Source organism: Gallus gallus, chromosome W, assembly GCF_016699485.2.
Source record: "Gallus gallus isolate bGalGal1 chromosome W, bGalGal1.mat.broiler.GRCg7b, whole genome shotgun sequence".
Classification (NCBI taxonomy): domain Eukaryota; kingdom Metazoa; phylum Chordata; class Aves; order Galliformes; family Phasianidae; genus Gallus; species Gallus gallus.
This window is the reverse complement of record NC_052571.1, coordinates 561477-587068: the sequence shown is the minus strand read 5'-3', so window position 1 is coordinate 587068 and position 25592 is coordinate 561477. Positions and strand designations below refer to the sequence as shown.

Genomic DNA, 25592 nt, shown 5'->3' with positions numbered 1-25592 from the left:
CATAACCCCATTAATAACCCCATTAATAACCCCATAACCCCATTAATACCCCCAAAACCCCATTAATAACCCCAAAACCCCATTAATAACCCCATTAATAACCCCAAAACCCCATTAATAACCCCATAACCCCATTAATAACCCCATTAAAACCCCAAAACCCCATTAATAACCCCAAAACCCCATTAATAACCCCATTAATAACCCCAAAACCCCATTAATAACCCCATTAATACCCCCATAACCCCATTAATAACCCCAAAACCCCATTAATAACCCCATTAATAACCCCATAACCCCATTAATAACCCCAAAACCCCATTAATAACCCCATTAATAACCCCATAACCCCATTAATAACCCCATTAATACCCCCAAAACCCCATTAATAACCCCATAACCCCATTAATAACCCCCAAAACCCCATTAATAACCCCATTAATAACCCCATAACCCCATTAATAACCCCAAAACCCCATTAATAACCCCATTAATAACCCCAAAACCCCATTAATAACCCCATTAATAACCCCATAACCCCATTAATAACCCCAAAACCCCATTAATAACCCCATTAATAACCCCATAACCCCATTAATAACCCCATTAATACCCCCATAACCCCATTAATAACCCCATAACCCCATTAATACCCCCAAAACCCCATTAATAACCCCAAAACCCCATTAATAACCCCATTAATAACCCCATAACCCCATTAATAACCCCCAAAACCCCATTAATAACCCCATTAATAACCCCAAAACCCCATTAATACCCCCAAAACCCCATTAATAACCCCATTAATAACCCCATAACCCCATTAATAACCCCATAATCCCATTAATAACCCCATTAATAACCCCAAAGCCCCATTAATAACCCCATTAATACCCCCATAACCCCATTAATACCCCCAAAACCCCATTAATAACCCCATAACCCCATTAATAACCCCATTAATAACCCCATAACCCCATTAATACCCCCATAATCCCATTAATAACCCCATTAATAACCCCATAACCCCATTAATAACCCCATAACCCCATTAATAACCCCATTAATAACCCCATAACCCCATTAATAACCCCAAAACCCCATTAATAACCCCATTAATACCCCCAAAACCCCATTAATAACCCCAAAACCCCATTAATAACCCCATTAATAACCCCATAACCCCATTAATAACCCCATTAATAACCCCACAATCCCATTAATAACCCTATTAATAACCCCAAAACCCCATTAATAACCCCATTAATAACCCCATTAATACCCCCATAATCCCATTAATAACCCCATTAATAACCCCATAACCCCATTAATAACCCCAAAACCCCATTAATAACCCCATTAATAACCCCATAACCCCATTAATACCCCCAAAACCCCATTAATAACCCCATTAATACCCCCAAAACCCCATTAATAACCCCATAACGCCATTAATAACCCCATAACCCCATTAATAACCCCATTAATAACCCCATAACCCCATTAATACCCCCAAAACCCCATTAATAACCCCAAAACCCCATTAATAACCCCATTAATAACCCCAAAACCCCATTAATACCCCCATAACCCCATTAATAACCCCAAAACCCCATTAATAACCCCATTAATAACCCCAAAACCCCATTAATAACCCCAAAACCCCATTAATAACCCCATTAATAACCCCAAAACCCCATTAATACCCCCATAACCCCATTAATAACCCCATAACCCCATTAATAACCCCATTAATAACCCCAAAACCCCATTAATAACCCCAAAACCCCATTAATAACCCCATTAATAACCCCAAAACCCCATTAATACCCCCAAAACCCCATTAATAACCCCATTAATAACCCCAAAACCCCATTAATAACCCCATAACCCCATTAATAACCCCATTAATAACCCCAAAACCCCATTAATAACCCCATTAATAACCCCATAACCCCATTAATAACCCCAAAACCCCATTAATAACCCCATTAATAACCCCAAAACCCCATTAATACCCCCATAACCCCATTAATAACCCCATAACCCCATTAATAACCCCATAACCCCATTAATAACCCCAAAACCCCATTAATAACCCCATTATTAATGGGATTATGGCTCTTCTATGGGATTCTTTATAGGATTATGGCTTTTATATGGGATTCTTTATGGGATTACGGCTCTTATATGGGATTATGGGTCTTATATGGGATTCCTTATAGGATTATGGCTCTTCTATGGGATTCCTTATAGGATTATGGCTCTTATATGGGATTCTTTATAGGATTACGGCTCTTATATGGGATTATGGCTCTTATATGGGATTCCTTATAGGATTATGGCTCTTATATGGGATTCCTTATAGGATCATGGCTTTTATATGGGATTCTTTATGGGATTACGGCTCTTATATGGGATTATGGCTCTTATATGGGATTCTTTATGGGATTACGGCTTTTCTATGGGATTCCTTATAGGATTATGGCTCTTATATGGGATTCCTTATAGGATTACGGCTTTTATATGGGATTATGGCTCTTATATGGACTCCTTATAGGATTATGGCTTTTATATGGGATTCCTTATAGGATTATGGCTCTTATATGGGATTCTTTATGGGATTACGGCTCTTATATGGGATTATGGCTCTTATATGGGATTCCTTATAGGATTATGGTTTCTCTATGGGATTTCTTATAGGATTACGGCTCTTATATGGGATTTCTTATAGGATTATGGCTCTTATATGGGATTATTAATGGGATTACGGCTCTTATATGGGATTATTAATGGGATTATGGCTCTTATATGGGATTCTTTATAGGATTACAGCTCTTATATGGGATTATGGGTCTTATATGGGATTCTTTATAGGATTATGGCTTTTATATGGGATTCTTTATAGGATTACGGCTTTTATATGGGATTATGGCTCTTATATGGGATTCCTTATAGGATTATGGCTCTTATATGGGATTCCTTATAGGATTACGGCTCTTATATGGGATTCTTTATAGGATTACGGCTCTTATATGGGATTATGGGTCTTATATGGGACTCCTTATAGGATTATGGTTTCTATATGGGATTATTAATAGGATTATGGCTTTTATATGGGATTCTTTATGGGATTACGGCTCTTATATGGGATTATTAATGGGATTATGGCTCTTAGATGGGATTCCTTATAGGATTATGGGTCTTCTATGGGATTTCTTGTAGGATTACGGCTTTTATATGGGATTCTTTATGGGATTATGGCTCTTATATGGGATTCTTTATGGGATTACGGCTTTTATATGGGATTATGGGTCTTATATGGGATTCCTTATAGGATTATGGTTTCTCTATGGGATTTCTTATAGGATTACGGCTCTTATATGGGGTTATCTTTGGGATTATGGCTCTTCTATGGGATTCCTTATAGGATTACAGCTCTTATATGGGATTATGGGTCTTATATGGGATTCCTTATAGGATTATGGCTCTTATATGGGATCATTAATGGGATTACGGCTCTTATATGGGATTCTTTATAGGATTATGGCTTTTATATGGGATTATGGGTCTTATATGGGATTCTTTATGGGATTATGGCTTTTATATGGGATTCTTTATGGGATTACAGCTCTTATATGGGATTATGGCTCTTATATGGGATTCCTTATAGGATTATGGCTCTTATATGGGATTCCTTATAGGATTATGGTTTCTCTATGGGATTCCTTATGGGATTATGGCTCTTATATGGGATTATGGCTCTTATATGGGATTCCTTATAGGATTATGGCTCTTATATGGGATTCTTTATAGGATTACGGCTCTTATATGGGATTATGGCTCTTATATGGGATTCTTTATAGGATTACGGCTCTTATATGGGATTATTAATGGGATTATGGCTTTTATATGGGATTCTTTATGGGATTATGGCTCTTATATGGGATTACGGCTCTTATATGGGATTATCTTTGGGATTATGGCTTTTATATGGGATTCTTTATAGGATTATGGCTCTTCTATGGGACTATGGCTCTTATATGGGATTCCTTATAGGATCATGGCTTTTCTATGGGATTATGACTCTTATATGGGATTCCTTATAGGATTATGGCTCTTCTATGGGGTTCTTTATAGGATTATGGCTTTTATATAGGATTCTTTATGGGATTATGGCTTTTATATGGGATTCTTTATGGGATTACGGCTCTTATATGGGATTATGGCTTTTATATGGGATTCCTTATAGGATTATGGCTCTTATATGGGATTACGGCTCTTATATGGGATTCCTTATAGGATTACGGCTCTTATATGGGATTCTTTATGGGATTACGGCTCTTATATGGGATTATGGCTCTTATATGGGATTCTTTATAGGATTATGGCTTTTATATGGGATTTGTTATAGGATTATGGCTCTTATATGGGATTCTTTATGGGATTACGGCTCTTATATGGGATTATTAATGGGATTACGGCTTTTATATGGGATTATGGCTCTTATATGGGATTCTTTATAGGATTATGGCTTTTATATGGGATTCCTTATAGGATTATGGCTCTTCTATGGGATTCCTTATAGGATTACGGCTCTTATATGGGATTCTTTATGGGATTACGGCTCTTCTATGGGACTACGGCTCTTATATAGGATTCCTTATAGGATCATGGCTTTTCTATGGGATTATGACTCTTATATGGGATTCTTTATAGGATTATGGCTCTTATATGGGATTCCTTATAGGATTATGGTTTCTCTATGGGATTCCTTATAGGATTACGCCTCTCCTACGTGATCCCTTCCATCAACCCGCCCCTTTACTGCATGACGCGCCCTTATATGGCATTCTATCCTTATAGGGTTTCGGGATCCCTTCTATTTTCCCCCCTATTCTTCTTATAGGGCAAACCGGATCTCAACACGGCCCTCCCCATCCGGCAGACGGCGTCCATCTTTAAGCAACCCGTCACCAAAGTCACCAACCACCCCGACAACAAAGTCCGTTCCGACCCACAACGCCTCGCAGACCAACCCCGCCAGGTCCGTCTGACCCTATAAAAACCCTAAATGCCAAAAGACCCTATAAAAACCCAGAAAACCCCATAGGAACCCATAAAACCCCATAAAACCCCATAGGAAGCCATAGGAACTCATAAAACCCTATAAGGACCCCATAAGACCCCATACGACCCCATAAGACCCCATAGACCCCATAAGACCCCATAAGACCCTATAAGACCTATACGATCTTATAAAACCCCAGAAGACCCCATAAAACCCCATAGGAAACCATAAAACCCCATAAAACCCCATAAAACCCCATAGGAACTTACGAGACCCTATAAGGACCCCATAAGACCCCATAAGACCCCATAAGACCCTATAAGACCTATACGATCCTATAAAACCCCAGAAGACCCCATAGGAAGCCATAGGAACCCATAAAACCCTATAAGACCCCATAGAACCCCATAAAACCCCATAGGAACTTACGAGACCCTATAAGGACCCCTTAAGACCTCATAAGACCCCATAAGGACCCCATAAGACCCCATAAAACCCTATAAGACCCTATAAGACCCCATAGGACTCCATAAGAGCCTATAAAACCTCCATAGATCCCCATAGAACGCTATAAGAGCCCATAGGACCCTATAAGACCCCATAAAACCCCATAAGGACCCCATAAGACCCCATAAAACCCCATAAGACCCCATAAGACCCCTTAAGACCCCATAAGACCTATACGATCCTATAAAACCCCAGAAGACCCCATAGGAACCCATAAAACCCCGTAAAACCCCATAAGAACCCATAAAACCCCATCAAACCCCATAGGAACTTACAAGACCCCATAAGGACCCCATAAGACCCTATAAAACCCCATAAGACCCCATAAGACCCCATAAGGACCCCATAAGACCCCATAAGGATCCCATAAGACCCCATAGAACCCCATAAGACCCCATAGAACCCCGTAGGACCCCATAAGACCCCATAAGACCCCATAGGACCCCGTAGGACCCCATAGGAACCAAAGTCACCAACCACCCCGACAACAAAGTCCGTTCCGACCCTCAACGCCTCGCAGACCAACCCCGCCAGGTCCGGCCGACCCTATAAAAACCCTAAATCCCATAAGACCCTATAAAAACCCAGAAAACCCCATAGGAACCCATAAAACCCCATAAAACCCCATAGGAAGCCATAGAAACCCATAAAACCCTATAAGGACCCCATAAGACCCCATACGACCCCATAAAACCCCATAAGACCCCATAAGACCCCATAAAACCCCGTAGACCCCATAGAAGCCCGTAGGACCCCATAGAACCCCATAAGACCCCATAAAACCCCATAGGAAGCCATAGGAACCCATAAAACCCTATAAGTCTCCATAAAACCCCATAATACCCCATAAGGACCCCATAAGACCCCATAAAACCCCATAAGACCCTATAAGACCCCATAGGACTCCATAGGATCCTATAAGACCCCATAAGACCCCCATAGAACCCCATAGGACGCTAAAAGAGCCCATAGGACCCCATAGGACCCTATAAGACCCCATAAAACCCCATAAGGACCCCATAAAACCCCATAAGACCCCATAAGACCCCATAGAACCCCATAAGACCCCATAGGATCCTATAAGACCCCATAAGACCCCCATAGAAGCCCATAGGACGCTAAAAGAGCCCATAGGACCCCATAGGACCCTATAAGACCCCATAAAACCCCATAAGGACCCCATAAAACCCCATAAGACCCCATAAGACCCCTTAAGACCCCTTAAGACCCCATAGAACCCCGTAGGACCCCATAAGACCCCATAAGACCCCATAGGACCCCGTAGGATCCCATAGGATCCAAAGTCACCAACCACCCCGACAACAAAGTCCGTTCCGACCCTCAACGCCTCGCAGACCAACCCCGCCAGGTCCGTCTGACCCTATAAAACCCCTAAATGCCATAAGATCCCAGAAAACCCCATAAAACCCCAGAAAACCCCATAGGAACCCATAAAACCCCATAAAATTCTATAAAATCCCATAAAACCCCATACGACCCCATAAGGACCCCATAAAACCCTATAAGACCCCATAAGACCCTATAAGACCCTATAAGACCTATACGATCCCATAAAACCCCAGAAAACCCCATAGGAACCCATAAAACCGCATAAAACCCCATAAAACCCCATAAAACCCCATAGGAACTTACGAGACCCTATAAGGACCCCATAAGACCCCATAAGACCCCATAAGACCCCATAAGACCTATACGATCCTATAAAACCCCAGAAGACCCCATAGGAAGCCATAGGAACCCATAAAACCCTATAAGACCCCATAAAATCCCATAAAACCCCATAGCAACTTACAAGACCCTATAACGACCCCATAAGACCTCATAAGACCCCATAGGGACCCCATAAGACCCCATAAAACCCTATAAGACCCTATAAGACCCCATAGGACTCCATAAGAGCCTATAAAACCTCCATAGATCCCCATAGAACGCTATAAGAGCCCATAGGACCCTATAAGACCCCATAAAACCCCATAAAACCCCATAAGGACCCCATAAAACCCCATAAGACCCCATAAGACCCCATAGAACCCCATAAGACCCCATAGAACCCCGTAGGACCCCATAGGACCCCATAAGACCCCATAAAACCCCATAGGAAGCCATAAAACCCTATAAGTCTCCATAAAACCCCATAATACCCCATAAGGACCCCATAAGACCCCATAAAACCCCATAAGACCCCATAAGACCCCATAAGACCCCGTAAGACCCTATAAGACCCCATAAGACCCCATAGGATCCTATAAGACCCCATAAGACCCCCATAGAAGCCCATAGGACGCTAAAAGAGCCCATAGGACCCCATAGGACCCTATAAGACCCCATAAGACCCTATAAGACCCCATAAAACCTGATAAGACCCCATAAAACCCCATAAGACCCCGTAAGTCCAAATAAAACCCCATACGACCCCATAAAACCCCATAAAACCCCATAGGAAGCCATAAAACCCTATAAGGACCCCATAAGACCCCATACGACCCCATAAGACCCCATAAGACCCCATATGACCCCATAAGACCCCATAGAGCCCCATAGAACCCCATAAGGCCCCATAGAACCCCATACGACCCCATAAGACCCCATAGAGCCCCATAGGACCCCATAGAACCCCATAAGGACCCCATATGACCCCATAGCACCCTATAAGGCTTTATAGGCCCCATAGGGCCCCATAGAACCCCATAGGACCCCCCGAAACCCCCTAAAACCCCATAAGACCCCATAGAACCCCATAGAGCCCCATAGAACCCCATAAGGCCCCATAGAACCCCATAAGGACCCCATAAAGACCCCATAAGACCCCATAAGGACCCCATACGACCCCCATAGAACCCCATAGAACCCCATTGAGCCCCATAGAACCCCATAAGACCCCATAGAACCCCATAAGACCCCATAAGACCCCATAGGACCCCATAGGACCCCATAAGACTCTATACGACCCTATAGGCCCCGTAGGGCCCCATAGAACCCCCATAAGACCCCATACGACCCCATAGAGCCACATACGACCCCATAAGACCCCATAGAGCCCCATAGAACCCCATAGAACCCTATAAGACCCTATAAGACCCCATAAGACCCTATAAGGACCCCATAAGGACCCCATAAGACCCCATAAGACCCCATAGAACCCCATAGAACCCCATAAGACCCCCATAGAACCCCATAAGGCCCCATAGAACCCCATAGGACCCCATAGAGCCCCATACGACCCCATAAGACCCCATAGAGCCCCATAGGACCCCATAAGGTCCCATAGAACCCCATAAGGACCCCATGCGACCCCATAAGACCCCATAGACCCCATAGAACCCCATAGACCCCCATAGAACCCCATAGAACCCTATAAGACCCTATAAGACCCTATAAGACCCCATAAGGCCCTATAAGGCCTTATAGGCCCCATAGACCCCATAGGACCCCCCGAAACCCCCTAAAACCCCATAAGACCCCATAGAACCCCATAAGTCCCCATGGAACCCCATAAGACCCCATACGACCCCATAAGACCCCATAGAGCCCCATAGAGCCCCATAGGACCCCATAAGACCTCATAGGACCCCATAAGGACCCCATACGACCCCATAGGACCCTATAAGGCCCTATAGGCCTCGTAGGGCCCCATAGACCCCCATAAGACCCCCATAAGGACCCCATAAGACCCCATAGAACCCCATAAGACCGCATACGACCCTATAAGGCCCTATAGAACCCCATAGGACCCCATAGACCCCATACGGCCCTATAAGGCCCTATAAGGCCTTATAGGCCCCGTAGGGCCCCATAAGGCCTCTAAAACCCCATAGGACCCCATAAGACCCCATAAGACCCCCATAGAACCCCATAAGACCCCATAGAACCCCATAAGACCCCATAAGACCCCATAGAACCCCATAGAACCTCATAAGACCCCATAGAACTCCATAAGACCCCCATAAAACCCCATAAGACCCCCATAGAACCCCATAAGACCCCATAGAGCCCTATAAGACCCCATAAGACCCCATAAGACCCCATAAGACCCCATAGAACCTCATAAGACCCCATAGAACCCCATAAGACCCCCATAGAACCCCATAAGACCCCATAGAACCCCATAGAACCCCATTGAGCCCCATAGAGCCCCATAGGACCCCATAAGACCCCATAAGACCCCATAGGACCCCATAGAACCCCATAAGACCCTATACGACCCTATAAGGCCCTATAGGCCCCATAGGACCCCATAGGAACCCCCGAAACCCCCTAAAACCCCATAAGACCCCATAGAACCCCATAGGACCCCATAGAACCCCATAAGACCCCATAAGACCCCATAAGACCCCATAGGACCCCATAGAACCCCATAAGACCCCATAGAACCCCATAAAGACCCGATACGACCCCCATAAGGACCCCATAGAGCCCCATAGAACCCCATAGGACCCCATAAGGACCCCATACGACCCCATAGGACCCTATAAGGCCCTATAGGCCCCATAGGGCCCCATAAGACCCCATAGACCCCCATAGAGCCCCATAGGACCCCATAGAACCCCATAGAACCCCATAAGACCCCATAGGACCCCATAGAACCCCATAAGACCCCATAAGACCCCATAGAACCCCATAAAACCCCATAGGACCCCATAAGACCCCATTGAGCCCCATAAGACCCCCATAGAGCCCCATAAGACCCCATAGAACCCCATAAGACCCCATAGAACCCCATAGAACCCCATAAGACCCCCATAGAGCCCCATACGACCCCATAAGACCCCATAGAACCCCATAGAACCCCATAGAACCCCATAGAACCCTATAAGACCCTATAAGACCCTATAAGACCCTATAAGGCCCTATAGGCCCCGTAGGGCCCCATAGACCCCCATAAGAACCCCATAAGACCCCATGGAACCCCATAGGACCCCATAGAACCCCATAAGGACCCCATACAGACCCCATAGAGCCCCATAGGACCCCATAGAACCCCATAAGACCCCATACGAGCCCCATAAGACCCCATAGGACCCCATAGAACCCCATAGGACCCCATAGAACCCCATAAGACCCCATAAGACCCCATAAGACCCCCATAGAACCCCCTAAAACCCCATAAGACCCCATAGAACCCCATACGACCCCCATAGAACCCCATAAGACCCCATGGAGCCCCATAGGACCCCATAGAACCCCATAGAGCCCCATAGGACCCCATAAGACCCCCATAGAACCCCATAGGACCCCATAGAACCCCATACGACCCCATAGACCCCATAAGGCCCTATAAGGCCTTATAGGCCCCATAGACCCCATAGGACCCCCCGAAACCCCCTAAAACCCCATAAGACCCCATAGAACCCCATAAGACCCCATAGGACCCCATAGAACCCCATAGGACCCCATAAGACCCCATAAGACCCCATAGAGCCCCATAAGACCCCATAGAGCCCCATAGAACCCCATAAGACCCCATAGGACCCCATAAGACCCCATAAGACCCTATAAGACCCCATAAAACCTCATAAGACCCCATAAAACCCCATAAGACCCCGTAAGTCCAAATAAAACCCCATACGACCCCATAAAACCCCATCAAACCCCATAGGAAGCCATAAAACCCTATAAGGACCCCATAAGACCCCATACGACCCCATAGAACCCCATAAGACCCCATAAGACCCCATAAGACCCCATAGAACCCCATAGAACCCCATAGAACCCCATAAGACCCCATAGAACCCCATAGAACCCCATAGAACCCCATAAGACCCCATATGACCCCATAGAACCCCATAGAACCCCATAAGACCCCATATGACCCCATAGAACCCCATAGAACCCCATAGAACCCCATATGACCCCATAAGGACCCCATAAGACCCCATAAGGACCCCATAAGACCCCATACGACCCCATAAGACCCCATAGAGCCCCATAGGACCCCATTGAGCCCCATAGGAGCCCATAGAACCCTATAAGACCCCATAGAACCCCATTGAGCCCCATAGAACCCCATAGAACCCCATAAGACCCCATACGACCCTATAAGGCCCTATAGGCCCCTTAGGGCCCCATAGAACCCCATAGGACCCCATATGACCCCATAAGACCCCATAAGGACCCTATATGACCCCATAGAACCCCATTGAGCCCCATAGAACCCCATAAGACCCCATAAGACCCCCATAGAGCCCCATAGAACCCCATACGACCCTATAAGGCATTATCGGCCCCATAGACCCCATAGGACCCCCCGAAACCCCCTAAAACCCCATAGGACCCCGTTAGTAATTAACCCTTGAGGGGTGGGGGGGGTTAATTAACGGCGGCTGTCCCTTAATGAGTCCTTAATTAACGGCTTTTCCCCTTAACGACCCCCGCAGCTCTTCTGGGAGAAACGACTTCGGGGTCTCAGCGCTTCCGATGTGGGGCAGGAGATCCTCCGGGCTATGGAGCTGCCCAGGGGGCTGCAAGGTGACCTTTGACCCCCCCCCATAGGGTGACCTTTGACCTCGTGGGTGACCTCTGACCCCATAGGGGGACCTTTGACCCCATAGGATGACGTTTGACCCCATAAAACGGTCTTTGACCCCATAGATCCCATAGGGTGATATAAGACCCCATAGGACGGCCTTTGACCCCATAAGGTGACCTTTGACCCCCCATAGGGTGACCTCTGACCCCATAGGATGGGCTCTGACCCCATAGGGTGACCTCTGACCCCATAGGATGGGCTCTGACCCCATAGGATGGCGTTCGACCCTATAGATCCCATAGGGTGATATCGGACCCCATAGAGCCCATAGGGTGATATCGGACCCCATAGGACGGCCTTTGACCCCCCATAGGGTGACCTTTGACCTCGTGGGTGACCTCTGACCCCATAGGGGGACGTTTGACCCCATAGAACGGTGTCTGACCTCATAGAACCGCGTTTGATCCTATAGATCCCATAGGGTGATATAAGACCCCATAGGACGGCCGCTGACCCCCCATAGGGTGACCTTTGACCCCGTGGGTGACCTTTGACCCCATAGGGGGACCTCTGACCCCATAGGACGGCCTTTGACCCCATAGGGGGACCTTTGACCCCATAGGATGACGTTTGACCCCATAGGATGGTCTTTGACCCCATAGGATCCCATAGGACGGCCTTTGAGCCTATTGAGCCCATAGGGTGACCTTTGACCCCCCCCATAGGGTGACCTTTGACCTCGTGGGTGACCTTTGACCCCATAGGATGGGCTCTGACCCCATAGATTGAGCTTCGACCCCATAGAACGGTCTCTGACCCCATAGAACGGTGTTGGATCCTATAGATCCCATAGGGTGATATCGGACCCCATAGAGCCCATAGGGTGACCTTTGACCTCGTGGGGGGTGACCTTTGACCCCGTGGGTGACCTCTGACCCCATAGGATGGGCTCTGACCCCATAGATTGGGCTCTGACCCCATAGGACGGTCTTTGACCCCATAGAACGGTGTTGGATCCTATAGATCCCATAGGGTGATATCGGACCCCATAGAGCCCATAGGGTGACCTTTGACCCCCATAGGATGGCCTTTGACCCCCCATAGGGTGACCTTTGACCTCGTGGGTGACCTCTGACCCCATAGGATGGGCTCTGACCCCATAGATTGAGCTTTGACCCCATAGAACGGTGTTGGATCCTATAGGTCCCATAGGGTGATATCGGACCCCATAGAGCCCATAGGGTGACCTTTGACCCCCATAGGACGGCCTTTGACCCCATAGGGTGACCTCTGACCCCCCATAGGGTGACCTCTGACCCCATAGGATGGGCTTTGACCCCACTGGGTGACGTTTGACCCCATAGAACGGTGTCTGACCCCATAGAACCGCGTTTGATCCTATAGATCCCATAGGGTGATATAAGACTCCATAGGGTGGTCTCTGACCCCATAAGGTGACCTTTGACCCCATTGGGTGACCTCTGACCCCATAGGATGGGCTCTGACCCCATTGGGTGACCTCTGACCCCATAGGATGGGCTTTGACCCCATAGAACCTCGTTTGATCCCATAGGATCCCATTGGATGATCTCAGACCCCATAGAGCCCATAGGGTGACCTTTGACCCCCCATAGGGTGACCTCTGACCCCATAGGACGGCCTTTGACCCCATAGGGTGACCTCTGACCCCATAGGATGACGTTTGACCCCATAGAACGGTCTTAGATCCTATAGATCCCATAGGATGATGTCGGACCCCATAGAGCCCATAGGATGGACTTTTGACCCCCCATAGGGTGACCTTTGACCCCATAGGGTGACCTCTGACCCCATAGGATGGGCTCTGACCCCATAGGATAGGCTTTGACCCCATAGAACGGTCTTTGACCCCATAGATCCCATAGGGTGATATAAGACCCCATAGGGTGGCCTCTGACCCCATAGGGTGACCTTTGACCCCCCCATAGGGTGACCTTTGATCCCGTGGGTGACCTCTGACCCCATTGGGTGACGTTTGACCCCATAGAACGGTGTCTGACCCCATAGATTGAGCTTTGACCCCATAGGATCCCATAGGACGGCCTTTGAGCCTATTGACCCCATAGGGTGACCTTTGACCCCCCCCATAGGGTGACCTTTGACCCCATAGGGTGACCTCTGACCCCATAGGATGGGCTCTGACCCCATAGGATGACATTTGACCCCATAGAACGGCTTTTGACCCTATAGATCCCATAGGGTGATGTCGGACCCCATAGAGCCCATAGGGTGACCTTTGACCCCGTGGGTGACCTCTGACCCCATAGGATGGGCTCTGACCCTATAGAACGGTCTTTGACCCCATAGAACCGCGTTTGATCCTAGAGATCCCATAGGGTGATATAAGACCCCATAGGGTGACCTCTGACCCCTGGGAGTGACCTCTGACCCCATAGGGTGACTTTTGACCCCCCATAGGGTGACCTTTGACCTCGTGGGTGACCTCTGATCCCATTGGGTGACGTTTGACCCCATAGATTGAGCTCTGACCCCATAGGATGGGCTTTGACCCCATAGAACGGTGTCTGACCCCATAGAACCGCGTTTGATCCTATAGATCCCATAGGGTGATATCGGACCCCATAGAGCCCATAGGATGGACCTTTGACCCCCATAGGACGGCCTTTGACCCCCCATAGGGTGACCTTTGACCCCGTGGGTGACCTCTGACCCCGTGGGTGACCTCTGACCCCATTGGGTGACGTTTGACCCCATAGATTGAGCTTTGATCCTATAGATCCCATAGGGTGATATGGGACCCCATAGAGCCCATAGGGTGACCTTTGACCTCGTGGGGGGTGACCTTTGACCCCCCATAGGGTGACCTCTGACCCCATAGGATGGGCTTTGACCCCATAGGATGGGCTCTGACCCCATAGGATGGGCTCTGACCCCATAGATTGGGCTTTGACCCCATAGGACGGTCTTTGACCCCATAGGATCCCATAGGACGGCCTTTGAGCCTATTGAGCTCATAGGGTGACCTTTGACCCCCCATAGGATGACCTTTGACCCCATAGGGTGACCTTTGACCCCATTGGGTGACCTCTGACCCCATAGATTGAGCTCTGACCCCATAGATTGGGCTTTGACCCCATAGAACCGCGTTTGATCCCATAGGATCCCATAGGGTGATGTCGGACCCCATAGAGCCCATAGGGTGACCTTTGACCTCGTGGGGGGTGACCTTTGACCCCCCATAGGGTGACCTTTGACCTCGTGGGTGACCTCTGACCCCATAGGATGGGCTCTGACCCCATAGATTGAGCTCTGTCCCCATAGAACGGTCTTTGACCCCATAGGATCCCATAGGACGGCCTTTGAGCCTATTGACCCCATAGGGTGACCTTTGACCCCCCATAGGGTGACCTTTGACCCCGTGGGTGACCTCTGACCCCATAGGATGGGCTCTGACCCCATAGATTGAGCTCTGACCCCATAGATTGAGCTTTGATCCTATAGATCCCATAGGGTGATATCGGACCCCATAGAGCCCATAGGGTGATATCGGACCCCATAGGGTGACCTCTGACCCCATAGGACGGCCTTTGACCCCATAGGACGGCCTTTGACCCCATAGGGTGACCTCTGACCCCATAGGGTGATGTTTGACCCCATAGAACGGTGTCTGACCCCATAGATTGAGCTTTGACCCCATAGGATCCCATAGGACGGCCTTTGAGCCTATTGAGCCCATAGGGTGACCTTTGACCCCCCATAGGATGGCCTTTGACCCCCCATAGGACGGCCTTTGACCCCATAGGGTGACCTCTGACCCCATAGGATGGGCTCTGACCCCATAGGATGACATTTGACCCCATAGGATGGTCTTTGACCCCATAGGATCCCATAGGACGGCCTTTGAGCCTATTGACCCCATAGGGTGACCTTTGACCCCCCCCATAGGGTGACCTTTGACCTCGTGGGTGACCTCTGACCCCATTGGGTGACGTTTGACCCCATAGAACGGTGTCTGACCCCATAGATTGAGCTTTGACCCCATAGAACGGTGTCTGACCCCATAGAACCGCGTTTGATCCTATAGATCCCATAGGGTGATATCGGACCCCATAGAGCCCATAGGGTTAACCTTTGACCCCCCATAGGGTGACCTCTGACCCCATAGGGTGACCTTTGACCCCATAGGGTGACCTCTGACCCCATAGGGTGACCTTTGACCCCATTGAGTGACCTTTGACCCCATTGGATGACCTCTGACCCCATAGGCAATAAAAGGGAAGAAACGACCCGCAACAAATGCCCCCAAAACCCCCAAAAAACCCCAAAAATGACCCCAAAAAATCCCCAAATCCCTCAAAATGGGGGAAAAGATCCCAAAAATGGGTGAAAATCCCAAAAATGGGTCAAAAAAAGCCCAAAAATGGGTCAAAAAACCCCAAAAATGGGTAAAAAAATGCCCCCAAAATGGCGAAAGATGGGAAGAAACGACCCGCAACAAATGCCCCCAAAACCCCAAAAAAACCCCAAAAATCACCCAAAAAAATCCCAAAATCCCTCAAAATGGGGGAAAAGATCCCAAAAATGGGTAAAAATCCCAAAAATGGGTCAAAAAAACCCCAAAAATGGGTCAAAAAACCCCAAAAATGGGTAATAAAATGCCCCCAAAATGGCGAAAGATGGGAAGAAACGACCCGCAAAAATGCCCCCAAAACCCCCAAAAAACCCCAAAAATCCCCCCAAAAAACCCCTAAATCCCTCAAAATGGGGGAAAAGATCCCAAAAACGGGTAAAAATCCCAAAAATGGGTCAAAAAAACCCCAAAAATGGGTCAAAAAACCCCAAAAATGGGTAAAAAAATGCCCCCAAAATGGCGAAAGACGGGAAGAAATGACCCGCAAAAAATGCCCCCAAAACCCCAAAAAAACCCCAAAAATCACCCAAAAAAATCCCCAAATCCCTCAAAATGGGGGAAAAGATCCCAAAAATGGGTAAAAATCCCAAAAATGGGTCAAAAAAAACCCCAAAAATGGGTCAAAAAACCCCAAAAATGGGTAAAAAAATGCCCCCAAAATGGCGAAAGATGGGAAGAAAAAACCCGCAAAAAATGCCCCCAAAACCCCCAAAAAACCCCAAAAATCACCCAAAAAAGCCCCTAAATCCCTCAAAATGGGGGAAAAGATCCCAAAAATGGGTAAAAATCCCAAAAATGGGTCAAAAAAAACCCCAAAATGGGTCAAATAACCCCAAAAATGGGTAAAAAAATGACCCCAAAATGGCGAAAGATGGGAAGAAACGACCCGCAAAAAATGCCCCCAAAACCCCAAAAAAACCCCAAAAATCCCCCCCAAAAGCCCCAAAATCCCTCAAAATGGGGGAAAAGATCCCCAAAATGGGTAAAAATCCCAAAAATGGGTCAAAAAAAACCCCAAAAATGGGTCAAAAAACCCCAAAAATGGGTAATAAAATGACCCCAAAATGGCGAAAGACGGGAAGAAAAAACCCGCAACAAATGCCCCCAAAACCCCCCAAAAAACCCCAAAACCCCCAAAAACCCCCCAAAATCCCCCAAAACTCACCAAAAAATCCCCAAAATTGGGAAAAAATGGTAAAAATTGGTAAAAATTCATTTAAAAAATGCCAAAAATGGGTAAAAAAATGCCCCCAAAATGGCGAAAGATGGGAAGAAAAGACCCGCAACAAATGCCCCCAAAACCCCAAAAAAAACCCCAAAATCACCAAAAATCCCCCCAAAAAATCCCCCAAAATCCCAAAATGCACCAAAACTCATCAAAAAAATCCCCAAAAATGGTAAAAATTGGTAAAAATTCATTTAAAAAATGCCAAAAAAGGGTAAAAAAATGCCCCCAAAATGGCGAAAGATGGGAAGAAAAGACCCGCAAAAAATGCCCCCAAAACCCCAAAAAAAACCCCAAAACCCCCCAAAACCCCCCAAAATTCCCTCAATTTCCCCTCCCGACCCTAAATCTCCTCTTTTTTTCCCAAAATCTCCTTTTTTTCCCCCAAAATTCAGCCCTTGGTCCCGTCCCGGACGACGTCACTTTGCTATCGGCCGTCGCCAGCGCTCTCCATGTCGGTTCTGTTCCCGTTACCGGACAGCTTTCGAGTGCTGCAGAGAAGAATCCGGCGGTGTGGCTCAATTCTTCCCAACCTCTTTGCAGAGCTTTCGTTGTCACCGACGACGACATCCGGTAATGCCGTTTTTTTTCCACCTTTTTCCGCCCAAATTTGACCAAAATCCCACTTTTTTACCCCATTTCTTTCTTCCGTTTTTGGTAAAATTCCGTTTTTCTCTCAGAGATTTTGGGGCAAATTCACACAGTTTTAACACTTTCTAATAGAAGATGTCTTCTACTACAAAATTATATGTTTTCCTTGCAGAGATTCTGATTTACATTTTTGACCAAAATCCCCTTTTTTTACCCCATTTCTTTCTTCCGGTTTTGGTAAAATTCTGTTTTTCTCTCAGAGATTTTGGGGCGAATTCACAAAATTTTCACGTATTCTACTAAAAGATCTCCTCTACTACAAAATTACATATTTTCCTTGCACATATTCCTGTTTTGGTTTTGACCAAAATCCCCCTTTTTTACCCCATTTATTGCATCTGTTTTTGGTAAAATTCTGTTGTTCTCTCGGAGATTTTGGGGCAAATTCACAGAATTTTAACACTTTCTAATACAAGATGTCTTCTACTACAAAACTACATATTTTCCTTGCAGAAATTCCAACTTACATTTTTGACCAAAATCCCACTTTTTTACCCCATTTATTTCTTCCAGTTTGGGTAAAATTCTGTTTTTCTCTCGGAGATTTTGGGGCGAATTCACACAATTTTGGGTTTTTCTCATAAAAGCTCTCCTCTACTACGAAATTACATATTTTCCTTGCAGAGATTCTGATTTACGTTTTTGACCAAAATCCCCCATTTTTACCCCATTTTTTTCTTCCATTTTTGGTAAAATTCTGTCTTTCTCTCGGAGATTTTGGGGCGAATTCACACAGTTTTAGCATTTTTGAATAAAGGTGCTCTTCTACTACAAAATTATCTATTTTCCTTGCACAGATTCTGATTTACGTTTTTGACCAAAATCCCCCTTTTTTACCCCATTTCTTTCTTCCGGTTTTGGTAAAATTCCCTTTTTCTCTCGGAGATTTTGGGGCGAATTCACACAGTTTTAGCATTTTTGAATAAAGGTGCTCTTCTACTACAAAATTATCTATTTTCCTTGCACAGATTCTGATTTACGTTTTTGACCAAAATCCCCCTTTTTTACCCCATTTCTTTCTTCCGGTTTTGGTAAAATTCCCTTTTTCTCTCGGAGATTTTGGGGCGAATTCACAAAATTTTAACACTTTCCAATAAAAGCTCTCCTCTACCTCAGAATTACATATTTTCCTTGCACAGATGCTCATTTACATTTTTGACCAAAATCCCTCTTTTTTACCCCATTTATTTCTTCCATTTTTGGTAAAATTCCCTTTTTCTCTCCAAGATTTTGGGGCAAATTCACACAGTTTTAGCTTTTTCTAATAGAAGATGTCTTCTACTACAAAACTACATATTTTCCTTGCACAAATTGCCAATTACATTTTTGACCAAAATCCCCCTTTTTTACCCCATTTTTTTCTTCCATTTTTGGTAAAATTCTGTTTTTCTCTCAAAGAATTTGGGGCAAATTCACACAGTTTTAGCATTTTTGAATAAAGGTGCTCTTCTACTACAAAACTATCTATTTTCCTTGCACAAATTGCCAATTACATTTTTGACCAAAATCCCCCTTTTTTGCCCCATTTATTGCATCTGTTTTTGGTAAAATTCTGTTTTTCTCTCGGTGATTTTGGGTCAAATTCACACAATTTTAGCTTTTCCTAATAGAAGATGTCTTCTACTACAAAACTACATATATTCCTTGCAGAAATTCCCAATTACATTTTTGACCAAAATCCCTCTTTCTTACCCCATTTATTTCTTCCCTTTTTGGTAAAATTCCGTCTTTCTCTCGGCAATTTTGGGTCATATTCACACAATTTGGGGTTTTTCTCATAAAAGCTCTCCTCTACTACAAAATTACATACTTTCCTTGCACAAATTCCTGTTTTGGTTTTGACCAAAATCCCCCATATTTACCCCATTTCATTCTTCCATTTTTGGTAAAATTCCGTTTTTCTCTCCGAGATTTTGGGTCAAATTCACACAATTTTGGGTTTTTCTATTACGGGTTTTCTTCTCCCACAACGTGAACCTTTTTCCTTGCACATCTTCCAATGTCTGTTTTGATTCTGCGGGGTTCTATGGGGTCCTATGGGGTTCTATGGGGTCCTATGGGGTTCTATGGGGTCATATGGGGTTCTGTGACCTTTGACCTTGAACTTTGACCTTTGCCCTTTGCCCCCCCCTTATAGGAAGCAAGAGGAGCGGGTGAGGCGCGTGAGGAAGAAACTGGAAGAAGCACTTCTGGCCGGCGACCCGGCGGGGTCACGGGGTCAAGACGAGTGACCTTTGACCCCTGGGCCCTGAGGTCAAAGGTCACGGCTCGGGGGGTTGGGAAGGGGTCAAAGGTCGCCTTCTGTGCACTTTTTGGGGGGGGGGGGGTGAAAAAAAATGGGGAATTGGGAGCGGCGCTGTGTGAGTGTGGTTTCTTGGGGTCAAAGGTCACATTTTGGGGTCAAAGGTCACATATATGGGCTCAGAGGACACAGATTTGGGGTCAAAGGTCGCCGTTTGGGGTCAAAGGTCACGATTGGGGGTCAACGGTCGCTATTTTGGGGTCAAAGGGCACACATATGGGGTCAAAGGTCACTTTTGGGGGTCAAAGGTCGCGAATGGGGGTCAAAGGTCACATATGTGGGCTCAGGGGACACAGATTTGGGGTCAAAGGTCGCATATTTGGGGTCAAAGGTCACCATTTTGTGGTCAAAGGTGAACATTTGGGGTCAAAGGTCACATTTTGGGGTCAAAGGTCACCGATATGGGGTCAAAGGTCACTTTTGGGGGTCAAAGGTCGCATATTTGGGGTCAAAGGTCACCGATATGGGCTCAGAGGACACAGATTTGGGGTCAAAGGTCACATTTTGGGGTAAAAGGTCACGATTGGGGGTCAACGGTCGCTATTTTGGGGTCAAAGGGCACACATATGGGGTCAAAGGTCACTTTCGGGGGTCAAAGGTCGCGAATGGGGGTCAAAGGTCACATATGTGGGCTCAGGGGACACAGATTTGGGGTCAAAGGTCGCCGTTTGGGGTCAAATGTCACCATTTTGGGGTCAAAGAGCGCCGATATGGGGTCAAAGGTCACCGATAGGGGGTCAAAGGGTACGTATATGGGGTCAAAGGTCACATATATGGGCTCAGAGGACACAGATTTGGGGTCAAAGGTCATATTTTGGGGTCAAAGGTCACATTTTGGGGTCAAAGGGCACCGATATGGGGTCAAAGGTCACATATATGGGGTCAGAGGTGGACATGTGGGGTCAAAGGTCGCATATTTGGGGTCAAAGGGCACACATATGGGGTCAAAGGTCCCCATTTGGGGTCAAAGGTCACATATTTGGGGACAAAGGTCACATATATGGGCTCAGAGGACACATATTTGGGGTCAAAGGTCGCCATTTGGGGTCAAAGGTCACGAATGGGGGTCAAAGGTCACATATATGGGCTCAGGGGACACAGATTTGGGGTCAAAGGTCACATTTAGGGGTCAAAGGTCACGATTGGGGGTCAAATGTCGCCATTTTGGGGTCAAAGGGTACATATATGGGGTCAAAGGTCGCATATTTGGGGTCAAAGGTGAACATTTGGGGTCAAAGGTCACATTTTGGGGTCAAAGGTCACATATTTGGGGACAAAGGTCACATATATGGGCTCAGGTGACACAGATTTGGGGTCAAAGGTCGCCGTTTGGGGGTCAAAGGTCGCCGATATGGGGTCAAAGGTCACGTATATGGGCTCAGAGGACACAGATTTGGGGTCAAGGGTCGCCAATATGGGGTCAAAGGTCACGAATGGGGGTCAACGGTCGCCATTTTGGGGTCAAAGGGCACCGATATGGGGTCAAAGGTCAAATTTGGGGGTCAAAGGTCGCCAAGATGGCCTCATGGGACACAGATTTGGGGTCAAAGGTCATATTTTGGGGTCGAAGGTCGCCATTTTGGGGTCAAAGGTCACACATATGGGCTCAGGGGACACAGATTTGGGGTCAAAGGTCATATTTTGGGGTCAAAGGTGAACATTTGCAGTCAAAGGACACCAATATGGGGTCAAAGGTCACCCATATGGGGTCAAAGGTCACATATATGGGCTCAGAGGACACATATTTGGGGTCAAAGGTCGCCATTTGGGGTCAAAGGTCACGAATGGGGGTCAAAGGTCACATATATGGGCTCAGAGGACACAGATTTGGGGTCAAAGGTCGCATATTTGGGGTCAAAGGTCGCATATTTGGGGTCAAAGGTCACCATTTTGGGGTAAAAGGTGAACATTTGGGGTCAAAGGTCACATTTTGGGGTCAAAGGTGAACATTTGGGATCAAAGGTCACATTTTGGGGTCAAAGGGCACCGATATGGGGTCAAAGGTCACATATATGGGCTCAGGGGACACAGATTTGGGGTCAAAGGTCACATTTTGGGGTCAAAGGTCACGATTGGGGGTCAACGGTCGCTATTTTGGGGTCAAAGGGCACACATATGGGGTCAAAGGTCACTTTTGGGGGTCAAAGGTCGCGAATGGGGGTCAAAGGTCACATATGTGGGCTCAGGGGACACAGATTTGGGGTCAAAGGTCACCAATATGGGGTCAAAGGTCGCATATTTGGGGTCAAAGGTCACATATATTGGCTCAGGGGACACGTCTTTGGGGTCAAAGGTCACATTTTGGGGTCAAAGGTCGCATATTTGGGGTCAAAGGTCACATATATGGGCTCAGAGGGCACATATTTGGGGTCAAAGTTCGTATATTTGGGGTCAAAGGTCACATATGTGGGCTCAGGGGACACATACTTGGGGTCAAAGGTCACATTTGGGGGTCAAAGGTCGCGATTTGGGGTCAACGGTCGCCATTTTGGGGTCAAAGGTCACGATTGGGGGTCAACTGTCGCCATTTTGGGGTCAAAGGGCACCGATATGTGGTCAAAGGTCACGAATGGGGGTCAAAGGTCCCATATACGGGCTAAGAGGACACAGATTTGGGGTCAAAGGTCATATTTTGGAATCAAAGGTCGCCATTTTGGGGTCAAAGGGTACATATATGGGGTCAAAGGTCGCATATTTGGGGTCAAAGGTCACATTTGGGAATCAAAGGGCACCGATATGGGGTCAAAGGTCACATATATGGGCTCAGGTGACACAGATTTGGGGTCAAAGGTCACTTTTGGGGGTCAAAGGTCACGATTGGGGGTCAACGGTCGCCATTTTGGGGTCAAAGGTCACGAATGGGGGTCAAAGGTCACATATATAGGCTCAGGGGACACAGATTTGGGGTCAAAGGTCGCATATTTGGGGTCAAAGGTCACCATTTTGGGGTCAAAGGTGAACATTTGGGGTCAAAGGTCACATTTTGGGGTCAAAGGTGAACATTTGGGGTCAAAGGTCACATTTTGGGGTCAAAGGTGAACATTTGGGATCAAAGGTCACATTTTGGGGTCAAAGGGCACCGACAGGGGGTCAAAGGTCACATATATGGGCTCAGAGGACACAGATTTGGGGTCAAAGGTCGCCAATATGGGGGTCAAAGGTCACATATTTGGGGTCAACGGTCGCCATTTTGGGGTCAAAGGGCACCGATATGGGGTCAAAGGTCACCGATATGGGGTCAAAGGTCACATATATGGGCTCAGGTGACACAGATTTGGGGTCAAAGGTCACATTTGGGGGTCAAAGGTCACAAATGGGGGTCAAATGTCGCCATTTTGGGGTCAAAGAGCGCCGATATGGGGTCAAAGGTCACCGATATGGGGTCAAAGGGTACGTATATGGGGTCAAAGGTCACATATATGGGGTCAAAGGGCACCGATATGGGGTCAAAGGTCACATATATGGGGTCAGAGGTGGACATGTGGGGTCAAAGGTTACATTTTTGGGGTCAAAGGTCACATATATGGGCTCAGGGGACACAGATTTGGGGTCAAAGGTCACATTTGGGGGTCAAAGGTCACGATTGGGGGTCAAAGGTCACCATTTTGGGGTCAAAGAGCGCCGATATGGGGTCAAAGGTCACCGATATGGGGTCAAAGGGTACGTATTTGGGGTCAAAGGGCACCGATATGGGGTCAAAGGTCACATATATGGGGTCAGAGGTGGACATGTGGGGTCAAAGGTCGCATATTTGGGGTCAAAGGGCACACATATGGGGTCAAAGGTCACATTTGGGGGTCAAAGGGCACCGATATGGGGTCAAAGGTCACATATATGGGCTCAGAGGACACAGATTTGGGGTCAAGGGTCGCCATTTTGGGGTCACAGGTCGCACTTCGGGGTCAAAGGGCACCGATATGGGGTCAAAGGTCACATTTGGGGTCAAAGGTCACACATATGGGCTCAGATGACACAGATTTGGGGTCAAAGGTCACATTTGGGGGTCAAAGGTCACGATTGGGGGTCAAATGTCGCCATTTTGGGGTCAAAGAGCATCGATATGGGGTCAAAGGTCACCGATATGGGGTCAAAGGGCACGTATATGGGGTCAAAGGTCACATTTTGGGGTCAAAGGGTACCGATATGGGGTCAAAGGTCACATATATGGGGCCAGAGGTGGACATGTGGGGTCAAAGGTCGCATATTTGGGGTCAAAGGGCACCGATATGGGGTCAAAGGTCACATTTGGGGGTCAAAGGTCGCGAATGGGGGTCAAAGGTCACATATATGGGCTCAGGGGACACAGATTTGGGGTCAAAGGTCACATTTTGGGGTCAAAGGTCGCATTTGGGGGTCAAAGGTCACATATATGGGGTCAGAGGTGGACATGTGGGGTCAAAGGTCGCATATTTGGGGTCAAAGGTCACACATATGAGCTCAGGGGACACATTTGAGGTCAAAGGTCGCCATTTTGGGGTCAAAGGGTACATATTTGGGGTCAAAGGTCGCATATTTGGGGTCAAAGGTCACATTTGGGGGTCAAAGGGCACCGATATGGGGTCAAAGGTCACATTTGGGGTCAAAGGTCACACATATGGGCTCAGATGACACAGATTTGGGGTCAAAGGTCACATTTGGGGTCAAAGGTCAAATCAATGGGGTCAGAGGTCACATATTTGGGGTCAAAGGTCACGTTTGGGGTCAAAGGTCAACATATAGGGTCAAAGGTCTCCCCATAGAATCTATGGGGTGAGGGATCTATGGGGCAGCCCCATAGAATCTATGGGGTGTGGGGATATGTGGGGCAGCCCCATAGAATCTATGGGGTAAAGGGATCTATGGGGCAGCCCCATAGAATCTATGGGTTGAGGGGATCTATGGGGCAGCCCCATAGAATCTATGGGGTGAGAAATCTATGGGGCAGCCCCATAGAATCTA

General features: G+C 47.0%; 1 protein-coding gene across 1 annotated transcript in view; it reads left to right on the top strand.

Annotated features, from left to right (window-relative positions):
- MBD2 (methyl-CpG binding domain protein 2) overlaps window positions 1–20702 on the top strand; it is a 35154-nt gene extending 14452 nt beyond the window's left edge. The window contains exons 3-6 of the mRNA NM_001012403.2: window positions 4910–5047; window positions 11974–12064; window positions 18097–18274; window positions 20490–20702. Of these exons, the coding sequence (NP_001012403.1) occupies window positions 4910–5047; window positions 11974–12064; window positions 18097–18274; window positions 20490–20583 (501 nt within the window). The 3' untranslated portion in view covers window positions 20584–20702. The remainder of the gene's footprint in view (window positions 1–4909; window positions 5048–11973; window positions 12065–18096; window positions 18275–20489) is intronic.
- Window positions 20703–25592: the final 4890 nt, after the last annotated feature.